At 28.2% G+C, this 13249-nt stretch overlaps 1 protein-coding gene and 1 long non-coding RNA gene across 2 annotated transcripts; both read left to right on the forward strand.

The window, feature by feature from the left end:
• Positions 1 to 3207: 3207 nt before the first annotated feature.
• LOC113382230 (histone H3.3) lies at positions 3208 to 3936 on the forward strand. Its single transcript, XM_026620740.1, has 2 exons — positions 3208 to 3312; positions 3395 to 3936. The coding sequence occupies exon 2, from the start codon at positions 3512 to 3514 to the stop codon at positions 3920 to 3922; it is 411 nt and encodes a 136-aa protein (XP_026476525.1). The 5' UTR covers positions 3208 to 3312; positions 3395 to 3511; the 3' UTR covers positions 3923 to 3936.
• Positions 3937 to 6246: 2310 nt separating this feature from the next.
• Positions 6247 to 6764, forward strand: LOC113382231. The gene is made up of 3 exons (XR_003367645.1): positions 6247 to 6374; positions 6459 to 6589; positions 6665 to 6764. It is a non-coding gene; the product is annotated as an uncharacterized LOC113382231 (long non-coding RNA).
• Positions 6765 to 13249: the final 6485 nt, after the last annotated feature.

Consider the following 13249-nt stretch of genomic DNA (forward strand, 5'->3'; position numbering starts at 1 on the left):
ATTATACATGTTCCACATAGAGTTGGGCGAAGCTCTTCAAATAAATATTTATATTAATCATTAAAAACATCTATGTATAAATAGCTTATCTAAAATGTTAAATTGATGAAAAAGCAGTCTTAGCTATTCTATTGCATAAATTGTTTGTATCATAAACAGCCGACGATCACGAGTCAATGGAACCACTTTTCTCTAGTAAAATAAATAAAATTAATTAATATTATATTTATCTTTATTATTTTTTTAGAACGTAAGCTCTTTTTATAATGTAGGAGATTATAAAAAAAATATGTGTGATGATTTAAGTTCGTAATTAGCTAGCTTTCTATAAAACCCAGTAAACCACAAACGTTCAATTAAGTTGAAATAACGTAGCACCTAAGTCGTTGATGGTGATGGTTACGTTAGTAAAACGTATATTTTACGTATAGATGTAACCTTTAATCAGCCTCAACGTAGATACTTCGAACTGTCGAAGAACTTTTGTAGATGGATTTGTTTGTTTGAACCAATGGGGAGAGACAGTATTTGTGATTTTGTGATTTATAATATTTGATAATCTAGCAAGCCAAAACAAATCACACTCAAAAATCGACCAATCTAAAACAAATCACACTTAAAAATAAAGTATGCTATGTAGCCAGCCCAGAAAACAAAGATGTCGATGATATGCAAGCGCCACAAAAATAGCGCACGTTCTGATATCAAAATTTTGATTGCTAGAAATAAATGGAGATCAAAACGACGTCATTTTGTCTACTTGATAACCAGCCTGGCAGCCAGCCGACCAAAAAGCAGCAAAACAAGCGTCGTGTGAACAGGCCTTTAAATAATATGTGCTTGCATTATATAAGAATTTTTTTTTAATTATTAGGGCAATTTATTTAGAGGTATTAATTATTTCTTTATAATCGTAATGATTCTAGTTCATTTACATGATCGTCGGCTAATGATAAGTTAAAACATTTACCCACACACACCAGTATGTGCCAAAGAAATTAATACTTTAAGTGGACGAAAAACTATCGACCTATGGTACCTTTTAATAAAAAACTTATAAATATGTGTAAATTAAAGTGATGTGCAGATATAATGTAATCAAACTGAATATTTAAGTAATCTATTTAAATATTAATATAATGTTAAGTACGCTATGAAGCTGATCTGAAACAAAACTGCGTTTTCACTTATGAATATCGTATTTCTACGATTTAATTTAACAATGAAAACGTTGTTAAGTATAAGATCGGCAAAAATTGTTATATTGTTTGTTATTGATCGTTATTGAAAGAAAATCTATTTCTTGGATTTTCTTTGTACGTATTATATATACATGCTTACATATTATGGCATTTGTAATATTGTGTCGCTTGAAATATTTTGATAGTGATGTTATTTAAAAATATTTTTTAACTTCTATTTTTTTCAAAATTACTGGTATTGTATTTGAGAATTGATAGTATTTGTCCTAATGCCATTTCTATATATAGAAAGACATATTTTTTATTTCATGTAGTTTAAATTTTGTATCTTGTTTTTTTAATACCGTACTGCAAAAAAAACTTTACCAAAAAATCTCTGATATGCTCTCAAAAATAGTCATATGATATATTACTGAAGGTTTAAATATGAATATCCAATATTAGCAAATAATTTGTGTTCAAAATGCAACAAAACTAATCAAAATATGTTCTAATTTAAATTTTATTGTTTGGATTACTATGAAAATATACGATTTGCAGTGTTGTTTTCAAAATAGACTTCGAGCTTAATTTTAAAATTAAAGTTGATTTTTAATTGCGAACATTTCACAGAAATCAAATAATAGTAATCTGTATAAAGCTTCTTTTGATTATGTTTTAATGTTCGAAAGCAAATAATTATGCAGAATAGTATTAATAAATATTCAACATATACTTTAATTTTACGTAGAATTGAGTTATTGAAAATATTGAATTATGGGGCATTTTTTTACATCAAATAAGATCACTGTCAAATTATGTATTAAAATAATTAATGTAAATAAATTATACAATTGTATTATTATTTGTTGAAATACTTCAATCAAAAGCATTGATATGATATTTAAAAACAAAAACATGCTGTTGTGGATACTACAAAACAAATAATATATGAAAGTTAAAATTTAATAATAACTCGTATTTTCATTATTTGTTCTTGAACAAAATTCTCTTTTAAAAAGATATAAAAGTGTAGTCGTTTTCATAAAATATAACTCTTTTCAATTCATTTTCAATATATACGCTATATACAAATTGTGTTAAAAATATTTTATATTATATAAAATATCATGGTTTGACTCGTTCCAAAATATTAAACAACATGTATTACCTAAGTTCTTCGGTTTCCATTAATTCATTGGATGCAATTTTGAATTTGGCATTGAATTCATATACTGTTTATATACTATTCGACATTTCAAGAACTTGAAATTTCGAATAGTATATAAGCAGTATGGCATTAAATTTAGAAAGTAAAATCAGAAAGTTTACGAAAAATTAATTTCTCAAAAACGGCTACACCGATTAGTTTTGTTAAACTAATCGTAGCATGTTGATTTTAGCGCTACGATTGTCCTAGCCGTTACTGGCCATTACTGGCCGTTACTTTAGAATTAAATGATAATATCAAAATTTTTTGTCTACGTTGTCAACCAAAATACCTGAATCGATTTTATAAATTCAGAAATTGTTCTGAAAATATTAATTAGCAATCATGCTGATTAGTTTGTAGTAAAAATTACTAATTTATGTTCGACAAAAATATTATGATTTTCTTGAAACTTTATCGTAATAGAGTTGGTGGCATCCTAAATTATCAGAAGTCTACAAGAAGTGGTTTATCTAGCTTTAATTTATAAAAGTTTGGAATAAAAGTAATTTTCTTTTAATTTATTAATATTTTACAAATTTGTTTCATCGATATAAAATCAATTGGAAATTCGAGTAATTAGTTTGAAGTGAAAATGAATGTCGATTTAAGCTTCATTTATATATCAAGTAAGGTCAATAATTAATCGAAAAACTATAAATTTCTAAAATAAACTAATAAAAACAGTCGATCTTAAATTTGAGACGTCTACTAGCATAAGTATACTCTTCTTTTATCTTTGTATAGTAGGCAGTTAGTTCACTGTCCGTCCGCCATGAGCGCTCAAGCCGTATCAGATGACAGTTTAATGGACTCGCCCGTTAGGTCTATGTACATCTATATTATAGACTCTGTGTTTTTTTATGTAGTGACGAAATCGATACAAGTTTAGTTGATTTACCTGGAATCTGGCTTATTGACGTTAGTATAACCTCGTTTCTAATTCATACTGAATTTCTCAATTTATCAGTATAATTAAAGATATTGTTCATCTGCATTCCAGGTGTACGTCTTCAGATCTGTAAGTAAAAATATTTTACAAGCCGTCCGAGTTCATTGTGTTCATTCGAGCTGTGTTAGCATTGCACTTCAATTCCTCAAGTTTCATACATAATTCAAAATGGCTCGTACTAAGCAAACTGCTCGTAAGTCAACCGGAGGAAAAGCTCCACGAAAACAATTAGCCACAAAGGCTGCGCGTAAAAGTGCTCCATCCACTGGAGGCGTCAAGAAACCCCATCGTTATCGTCCAGGTACTGTCGCCCTTCGTGAAATCCGTCGTTATCAGAAATCTACTGAATTGTTGATCCGTAAATTACCTTTCCAACGGTTGGTGAGAGAAATTGCCCAGGATTTCAAGACAGATTTGCGTTTTCAATCAGCTGCTATTGGTGCTCTGCAGGAAGCCAGTGAAGCTTACCTCGTAGGCTTGTTTGAAGACACCAATTTGTGTGCCATTCATGCTAAGAGGGTAACAATTATGCCCAAGGATATCCAGTTGGCTCGGAGAATCCGTGGTGAACGCGCTTAAAATTTTATTTACATAATAACCATATATCTCATATGCATAACATTTAAACTTGTATCTTACTATATATTATTGTTAGGAATTCATGGCATTTATGTGTAATCATTCACCTTTTAAAACATCTTTACATTGTAGGACGTGGTCTGAATGTTGTCATTTGAATAAGAAATAATAGACTTAATTATATTTTTAATTTTATATCCATACTTAGTAATTTTGAGAACCGACTATGTATTACATTTTTTTATAGTTGTGTTATCAATAATCATTTCAAAATTAGAAAAGTTACATTGAAACTAGTATATTAAAAAACTTATTGTATTCATTTACTTTATTGTATTAATCATTGAACAAAATAAATTTTATCGTGTATATTATTTTTTTAACAACTTATATATTCCATTTCATTGAAGTTAATACAAAAATAACTATAAGTTTTCACAAATAGTATTAAACGGCTTAATTAAGTTTCATACTTATATACCACGTTTGTTGAAAATTTTGCATTCAATACAGACTAAAAATTTAATTTATTTGAGATATTTGTATGCAGTCTATTAATTTTGAAATAATTGTTTTACAGTTGTGTATGATTTATCAAATTTACTTCTATTGAACCTGGGTATATAATCAGATCTGTTATTCATATATATTGCCATTAACCTTTCTTTTACAGCTCTCATTTAAATTTATTTTTCTTGCTTATACAAATATCATAGAGAATATTGACTGTTTAATGAGGGTTTAATAAATAAACATCATTAAAATACCATTTTCAAATGACATTAATAAATATAAGTTTATGTCTCGAGATAAACATGCACAACGTGTGTAATCTTTGAGAAGAGGTATATATGGTTGCTTTATTTTAATTTTTTGACTTTCAAAGTAGATCAGTTATCAGTTAGTAGACTATAGGGGAGTTCTACGCGACGAACACCCTGGATCGCCCCGGTTGAAAAACTGGGTGCATCACATGGAGGGTCAGTGTACGAGTCCCAGGAGCACCCTCGGGTGCGATGAAGGTGTGGTGAAATGAGGAAATGGTGTGGGAAGGGAGAGAGAGTTGTCTTGAGTTCAATTTGAGCAAATACACCAAGGAACAAGTGAAATTGCTGAATATTATACATGGGCTGACGAAAAGGTAAGATTATAAAAGATTAATATGGTAGATTTAAGGTGTGTTTGAAAATTTGGTTTTGTGGGCCTGGCATGTTTTTGTTGTTTGTGCCAGGGTGTTGAAACTTCAGTATTTGTTTGTTGATACGTTAATTAAATTAAAAAAAATATAAACTCGGATATTTTTCTAATAAAGTTAGCAAAAAATCAGCTACTTACTACACAAGTAGCGCGAGGCATGTTTGTACTCAAGTTTAACTGACTTTTGGGCCAATTTTGAAAGTTTGTTGAAATTTATAAATTTTGAGTTAGTTGTTATTCTTTAATATATACTGTACATGAAAAATTGCATACAGTTTTAACAAAATTACCTAGAAATTAGCAATTTGTATTTGTGAAGCACGTGCACTATTGCTTTCGTCTTCCAGGCTCTAATATGCGTAAAGTACCATTCTTAATATTTTGTCGTGTCTATACAATTAATACTTAAGGTACATAAAATTTACCTGGTTATTCCTTAGTATATGTATTAAATTTAAAAAATACAAACAAGGATTTGTTGCTAGTAAAATCGGATATTACTATAGTACGGCGCTCACATGCACCTTGCAATATTATTCCTATTCATACACAAGAATTCATGAAGTATTTACAATTTATTTATAAACAAAAATATATATTGTTTTATATTATTATAAACAAATTCTATTTTGTTTATATTTTAAAATGCATAATATACAAATGTTGTCCTGAAAGTTGAATGTGAAAGTAATTTATATAATATGATAATCAAAATTCACTAATTTATACATTTCTTGGTTTTTTAGATTTTTGTTTGAAGTTCTACTTAAATATATGTATAACAACACTCAGATTTTTAACACACACTTTATTCAATAATTACAGATGTTTTGAGACCATGGTATGCCTCATTTCATTGTAATTTCAAAAACAGTTACTTATATACTACACATTTTTAATATTTATTTAATTACATTTAATTTTTGATATACAAAAAAACACCAACTAATCTTTGCAAAGCTTGACTCAGTAATGAAAAACGTCTGTAATTATCAAAGTGTTGTTTTGTTCATATTTAACATTTAATATTCGTTCCACTCTTATCACAAAATTATATATATATATATATATATATATATATATATATATATATTTATTATTTATATAATACATATTTATTTTTTTCCAGTCTCCCAAAACAGTTTACTTCTTAAGTAAAATATCACCAGACATCAGCTCGGCCATCAACAGTACATGGCCATATCCAATTTATTCATCGGAACCAAATTTAAGAGCAGTTGCATATTTCACCAAAGTAAATCATAATATATATAACAATTAATTAATAATTAATATTGATTAATATTAATATGTACTATAAATATTAACTATTTGTTAGATAAATAAGGATTTACTACGACCACTCACATATAGAAAAAAAAACTCTGATCATTGTAAGCGATTTCCAGTTTTATGTCACAGCGATCGATACTCAGAGTTTGACTGGAACTGTGATGTATCATTTTACATGTAAGTGATAATAATAATAAATTTATATATATATATATATATATATATATATATATTTATTTATTTCTTTTGTAGGTAATGATCATGATTATTTATACACTGGAAAATTGTGCATAACGTCCAATATTTTAAACAGTTCATACATCAAAGATTTAGGGGAGAAAGAACAGATTGATACTTTAATTTGTGACAGTTCTATTATTGATGTTCCTGTTGATTTTAATGTGCTGATAAGATTGAAAGTATCATCAGGTACAAAATAAAATTTAGTGAAAATTAATTGGAATTGTGGTCTTGAATCTTATTAGCTACTAAAATTTGGTATAATTTTTAACTGCTTTTAACTGCGAAATTGTGTCTGTCCACATTTTATCAAACAACTTGAAAATTTTGTTCTAGACACTTTAATTTATATTAGTAAACAATAGATGAAATTTACTAAATTTTAGTAAAAACTTTTATATACACTTGAAAATAAATAGATATTTTTATCACATTTAAAAAAAAAATTACAACTATACAGTGTGTTATAATATTTCATTATAATAACATAAGGCATTTCGTTATTTCAAAACAAGAAGGGATATTCTTAAATACATTGATAAAATAAATTAATGAGAATTGATTTAAATATTTTTTTGAATTTCTTATAATTTTTTATTTATTTATGAAAAACTTGTTTGATATAAATATATAATATTGATATTAAACACTAAAATTTGATATACTTTGATATACTGATGATTACTTGTAACAATTTAAGTAGTTTAAAATTGTATAAAAAAGTACCTCAAAATGCTATTTGATACATAAATAAAAAATATCTTCGTAATTTAATACTAATGTTAGTGACAAATTATTTAAAAGTCTCAACTGTATAAAAAGAAACGAATAATTGACTGACTGATTGATTTAATATGATAAATTAATTAAGAAATGCTTAAATATTGAATTATTCATTTTATCCATACATTCTTTTCAATATTTACAATTTTGTATTTTACAAGTATTTATTCTTATATATTGTATAAGAAATAGTCAAAGATGAAATAAATATCCAAATATATTGAAAATATAAACTGAAATGTTTCTAACAAATTTGTAATTAAAATTTTGATTTTAGGAATTATTCAAACATGAAAATAGTTATTAGCATGGATACTTTTGGAATGGAAGATTTGCTATTTGAAATAGCCTGTCGAGGATACTCTGTATACACTGAGTGTTCCAGAAATGCTTTTTTGAGAATCCAAAATGCTGATTCATATTTTACAACTTCTAGAGATGCTGTTTTAAGAGTTGTCAATAAAGCATTTTGTGTAAACATCGATGATTGTTACAGGTAATAGAAATATGAATAATATCATATATATATATATATATATATATATATGTATGTATGTATGTATGTATGTATTAGGGTGGTCCTTAATATGGACAATTTCGAATTTCTTTTCTCCCAAGGGCTCAAATGCTTCTAAATTAATTTTAACCAAATCTTTCGTCATGTTTTTGTTCCAAAAGTTGAAAATCGTTATATGCAGTTATGTAGAGAGTTTTATAAGCTTTTTAATGATATAAAGCAAAATTTATGTGCTGTAACAAGTTTTTCCACATTTTAAACAGATGTCACAAAATGTATAAAGCATTTGAGTTATACGAGTTCAAAGTTTGACGACTTTCTCCGTCATGTTTTTGTTCCAAAAGTTGAAAATCGTTATATGCAGTTATGTAGAGAATTTTATAAGCTTTTCATACATGTAAAATAAAATGTATGCGCTTGAACAAGTTTTTGCACAATTTAAATAAATGTCGAAAAATGTGCTTGCAAATCAATTCTTGTCGATTAAGCTGAACCACCATTCTGGAATTATATAATAAATTAATACACAAAAGTACTCTTCATTTAGTAATTGTGATACTTACGTTTATATGTTCAATATCTTTTTCGGAAAATTTCTCTCGTGGACCTCCTAAAATGAATATTTTTGCTCTTGTTAAATTTCTCTCGTTCATTTCGTCCTTGTTACTGAGGAAATAAATTTCATACATTAATTCGCGAGTATATTAACAAATTTGTAGAATGCTGTTCTGCGACCAATAACAATGCTCGAAAATTGGCTAATTAATTTCGTTTGTTTTCGTTTCCTTTCGTTTCCTTTCGCCCTTTTCGCGTAGGTTATAAATAGGAGTGCGCAAAGGAATACGTGGCAGTCGTCGGCCGCGGCCCGTGTCTCGGAGTCTCCGAGGCACGGAGTCCCCGAGGCACGGAGTCCCCGTGACCCAAAGTCTCCGTGACACGGAGTCCCCGAGACACGGAATCTCCGTGACCCGAAGTCTCCGTGGCACGGAGTCCCCGAGGCACGAAGTCTCCGTGGCACGGAGACTCCGAGCCAAGAAGATTTGTGCCTCGGAGTCTCCGAGGCACGAAGTCTCCGTGGCACGAAGTCTCCGTGGCACGAAGTCTCCGTGGCACGAAATCTTCGTGCCTCGGATTCTCCGTGGCTCGGAGTCTCCGTGGCTCGGAGTCTCCGCGGCCGGGAGTCTCCGGCGGATGCCCCGGGGTTCCTGACCACTCCAGCTCCAAAGGGAGCTGCCGGTCTGGCGCCCCGGGGGCTTTCAGCGCCACCCTAGGTGACGCTGGCGCCGGCCGCGGCCGACGACTGCCACGAATTCCTTCGCGCACTCCTATTTATAACCTACGCGAAAGGGGCGAAAGGAAACGAAAAAAAACGAACGAACAATATTAACTAATAACATACATCATTTTCGAGCATTGTGATTGGTCGCAGAACAACATTCTATAAATTTGTTAATATACTCGAATTAATATATGAAATTTATCTCCTCAGTAACAAGGACGAAATATACGAGAGAAGTTTATCAGCAGCAAAAATATTTATTTTACGAGGTCCCCGAGAGAAATTTTCCGAAAAAGAAATTGAACACATAAAAGTAAATATTACAATCACTAAATAAATACTTTTGTGTATTAATTTATTATCCAATTCCAGAATTATATCAACAATGGTGGTTCAGCTTAATCGATAAAAATTGATTTGCGAGCATATTTTTCGACATTTATTTAAATTGTGCAAAAACTTGTTCAAGCACATACATTTTATTTTACATGTATGAAAAGCTTATAAAATTCTCTACATAACTGCATATAACGATTTTCAACTTTTGGAACAAAAACATGACGAAAAAAGTCGTCAAACTTTAATAAAATTGCAATCATAAATGAAAATGGTTATACATTTTCTCACATTTGTTTGAATTGCGCAAAAACTTGTTACAGCACATAAACTTTGTTTTATAAAGATAAAAAGCTCATACAATTCTCTACACAACTGCATTTACCAATTTTCAACTTTTAGAACAAATACATATATGGGTCACCCCTATATATATATATATATATATATATATGTGATTTTATTTGTTTCAGGCGTTATATGAATAAAAACATAATAACAATAATACCATCAGCAATGTATTCTGTTAAAGAAATATTGGACTTGAGAAAAGTTGGTGTACACATTGTTAACTATGAAGATCGGTCAACTGCACAAGCTTTGTAACATTTGATCAAATTGGTTAAACCGATTCGTCTAAAAAGTTCTACCAAAGGTGAAAGTTTTAAATTGAAAACTTATGGACGGTTATGTAGAAGACCAAAAATATTCCCAAGACTGTCTGAGACTTCAATACATTGTAATGATGATCAGAAGGAGTTACAAAGTGATGTTTTGTTAAATGAAATTGCTGAAGAGAAAACTCAATTGCTGAACCAGTTAAGCAAGAAGATGTCAAAGTACCAGACGTCCTGGTAAAAATCAGCAGCTCGAGCGATCTTAGTTTAGATTCCCTTACATCATACTTCAACCACCAACAACCTGGTCCAAACGATCCCTACATATCACTATCAAATGATATTCTTTTAAAAAGTAAACCTGAAGAAGTTCTTTCTAATCGTCAAAAGATGGTAAAAGCCAACAACAAAAAGGCTGCAGATAGTTTAGCAGCTTTAGCAATTGCAGCTTTGGAGCCTTTTCAAAAAATGCATTTGTTTACGAAGCATAAATTGCAATTCATGGATGATAATTTTATTGATCCTGTAGAGATGAGTAAAAATTTATACAGGTTTCATATACAGCACCATTTGGATTGTATAAAAAAATTGAAGGAAGAGATGGGTAAAATTGGCGGTAAGAGGAAAAGAACTGGGTAGTAGATATATGTTTATTTATTTATTGAGATTGTAAAAAAGTGTTTGAAAGATTTTTATTATATTGTAGTATACAGTGCAAATATTTCATATATGTATAAATTTTATATATTTTATATGTGCAGTAATATAAAAATATTGATGAAAGTAATAAAGAATAATTACAACATTATTAATGATGCTGAAGGGTTTTTAAATTAAATTAAATTTATTTATAATATATATATATATATATATATATATATATATATAGATATATATTTTTAAAAATAGAATACACACAAATATTGAAAATTATTTATTGGTTTTATTATTATTATAACAACTATGTTACCAGTCTATAAATATATATTTTATAACCTATGTTTAATTTTTGGGTAAGAATTATTAAAATAAATTATTCAGTCTGTGCTGAGACTTGCTTGGACAAGTTTCTTTATAATAATAATAAATTTACAAATCACAAATTTAAATAGATTTAAAGTTAAAGTGTGTTTTGTGTGAAAATATGTTTTAAGTAAGTGCCCAATAATGTTTTATATATTAAAAGTGGTTTAGGCTTATTCATAAATATTTTGACAAACTGTTGGCATAATTCTAATTAAATATATTTTTTGCTTACATTGTAATATTTATTCAAGTCCAAAACACTTTTTAATACATGAATCACTTTAAACATTAAATTTAAATTATATTGTTTTGAGGTTAGAATTGTTAAACGTCAAACTTGACAGTTGTTTTTAGATTAAAAATGTCTGTTGTGATAGGTTTATTTTTAAATGTGTTTCAAAATAGTTAATTAATTAAATAAATGTTTAATAATCAAGTAGAATAGTTCCAATTTTATGCGTTTTTTCTTACTTTATTATTATTATTCAAAATCAGAAATATTTCAAAAGAGTGAAGTAATTTTTGTTATTGTTCAAACAAAAGGTGTGTTATTTATACAAAGAAATTAGTTTTTAGATGATTTTCTTTGAAAAATATATTAGTATATTTTCTTTTGTGTTAATAATAGTTATTATAAGTGCAGTTGTTATTAATAATTCAATATTTACATCATAAATGGGTCGAAAAATATTTATATGCTCTTTGTAAGTAATGGTTTTCTTTTAAATCCTAAGTGCCATTACTAATTAATAATTGATAAAATTAAAATTATTCGTATTATATATTGAATTAATTTTAATATAACGAGTTTGATGTATTCTAGTAGTTTGTCTGCTTTAGGACCAACATTTTTCAATAAAATCGCCATTTTAAGAACAAAAATATTCTTGAATTTTTACAAAAACCACTTTCTTCCCATAATATTTATGAAAGACGCGTAAAAAGTATATTGATAGAATAATTGTCATAATTATTATAATTATAGAATGATAGATGGCTTTTTCGTTTGTAACTTTTAAATAGTGTATCTAATGTCAATGAAATATTTAAGAAGTTTGCACAAAATTAAATTACCTATATTTTTTATAAAGCAACTCTGTATACTTTAAAATGTTATTCAAAAGAAGAATAATGATTTTAGCTAACAGTACAATTATGTTTTATAATATTTATAAATCATCAACCATATTGAATCCATGGACAGATTTTTTCTAACACATTTTACTCAATTTGAATAACTTTTGGATCTTGCTGATTCGAGGCACTTTTTTACATTTTTCCAAAGAATTTCGAAATTTTGTTTTAGAAAATTTACTAAAATTTAGTATAAATTATTATATGCACTTGTATATCAAAATTTTGAATAATTTGTAGTTGAAGCGCAGATTTGAGTTTGATAGCAATATGTGGATTCGGGACATTTTTTTACATTTCTTCAAATAAGTTAGAAATTTTGTATCGAATATTTTTGTTTATTTATTTTAATGGAAAATAGATAAAATTTACTAACAAATAGTATAAATTGTTATATATATATATACTTGGATATCAACATTTTGAATAATTTGTAGTTGAAATGCGAATTTTCGTTTCCGTTGAGATTTGAGTCGATTGAATAATTGGCTATAGGTGGATTTTGGACGTTTTTTTACATTTTGTTAAATAACTTTAAAATTGTGCCCTGAATATTTTTATTTGTATAAATCAGTATAAACTAGATAAAATTGACTAACAAATAGTATAAATTGTTTTATATGTAGCGGGTTGCCAACACGCATAGCGGCTTGTCAACACGCATCACATGTCTCTGGACAGATTGGCCCATATAGTGACAGCACTGAGAAAAACAAAAGTAAATTCAAGTGTCAGATCGGACACGGTTTTTTGTTTCTCCCTAGTCGAATTTGCCAAAAATGTATAATTCTTGAAACCTTTCTTTTCGATTATAAATAAGAAAATACCAATCACATTTTATTAACGATAAATATGACAACACATAGTGTCGTGGATATTAATCATACATAAAATAAACCAAATAT

The sequence above is a fragment of the Ctenocephalides felis genome, unplaced genomic scaffold (genome assembly GCF_003426905.1).
Source record: "Ctenocephalides felis isolate EL2017-DRISC unplaced genomic scaffold, ASM342690v1 CF-g0.4_SCAFFOLD_03375, whole genome shotgun sequence".
NCBI classification, from domain to species: domain Eukaryota; kingdom Metazoa; phylum Arthropoda; class Insecta; order Siphonaptera; family Pulicidae; genus Ctenocephalides; species Ctenocephalides felis.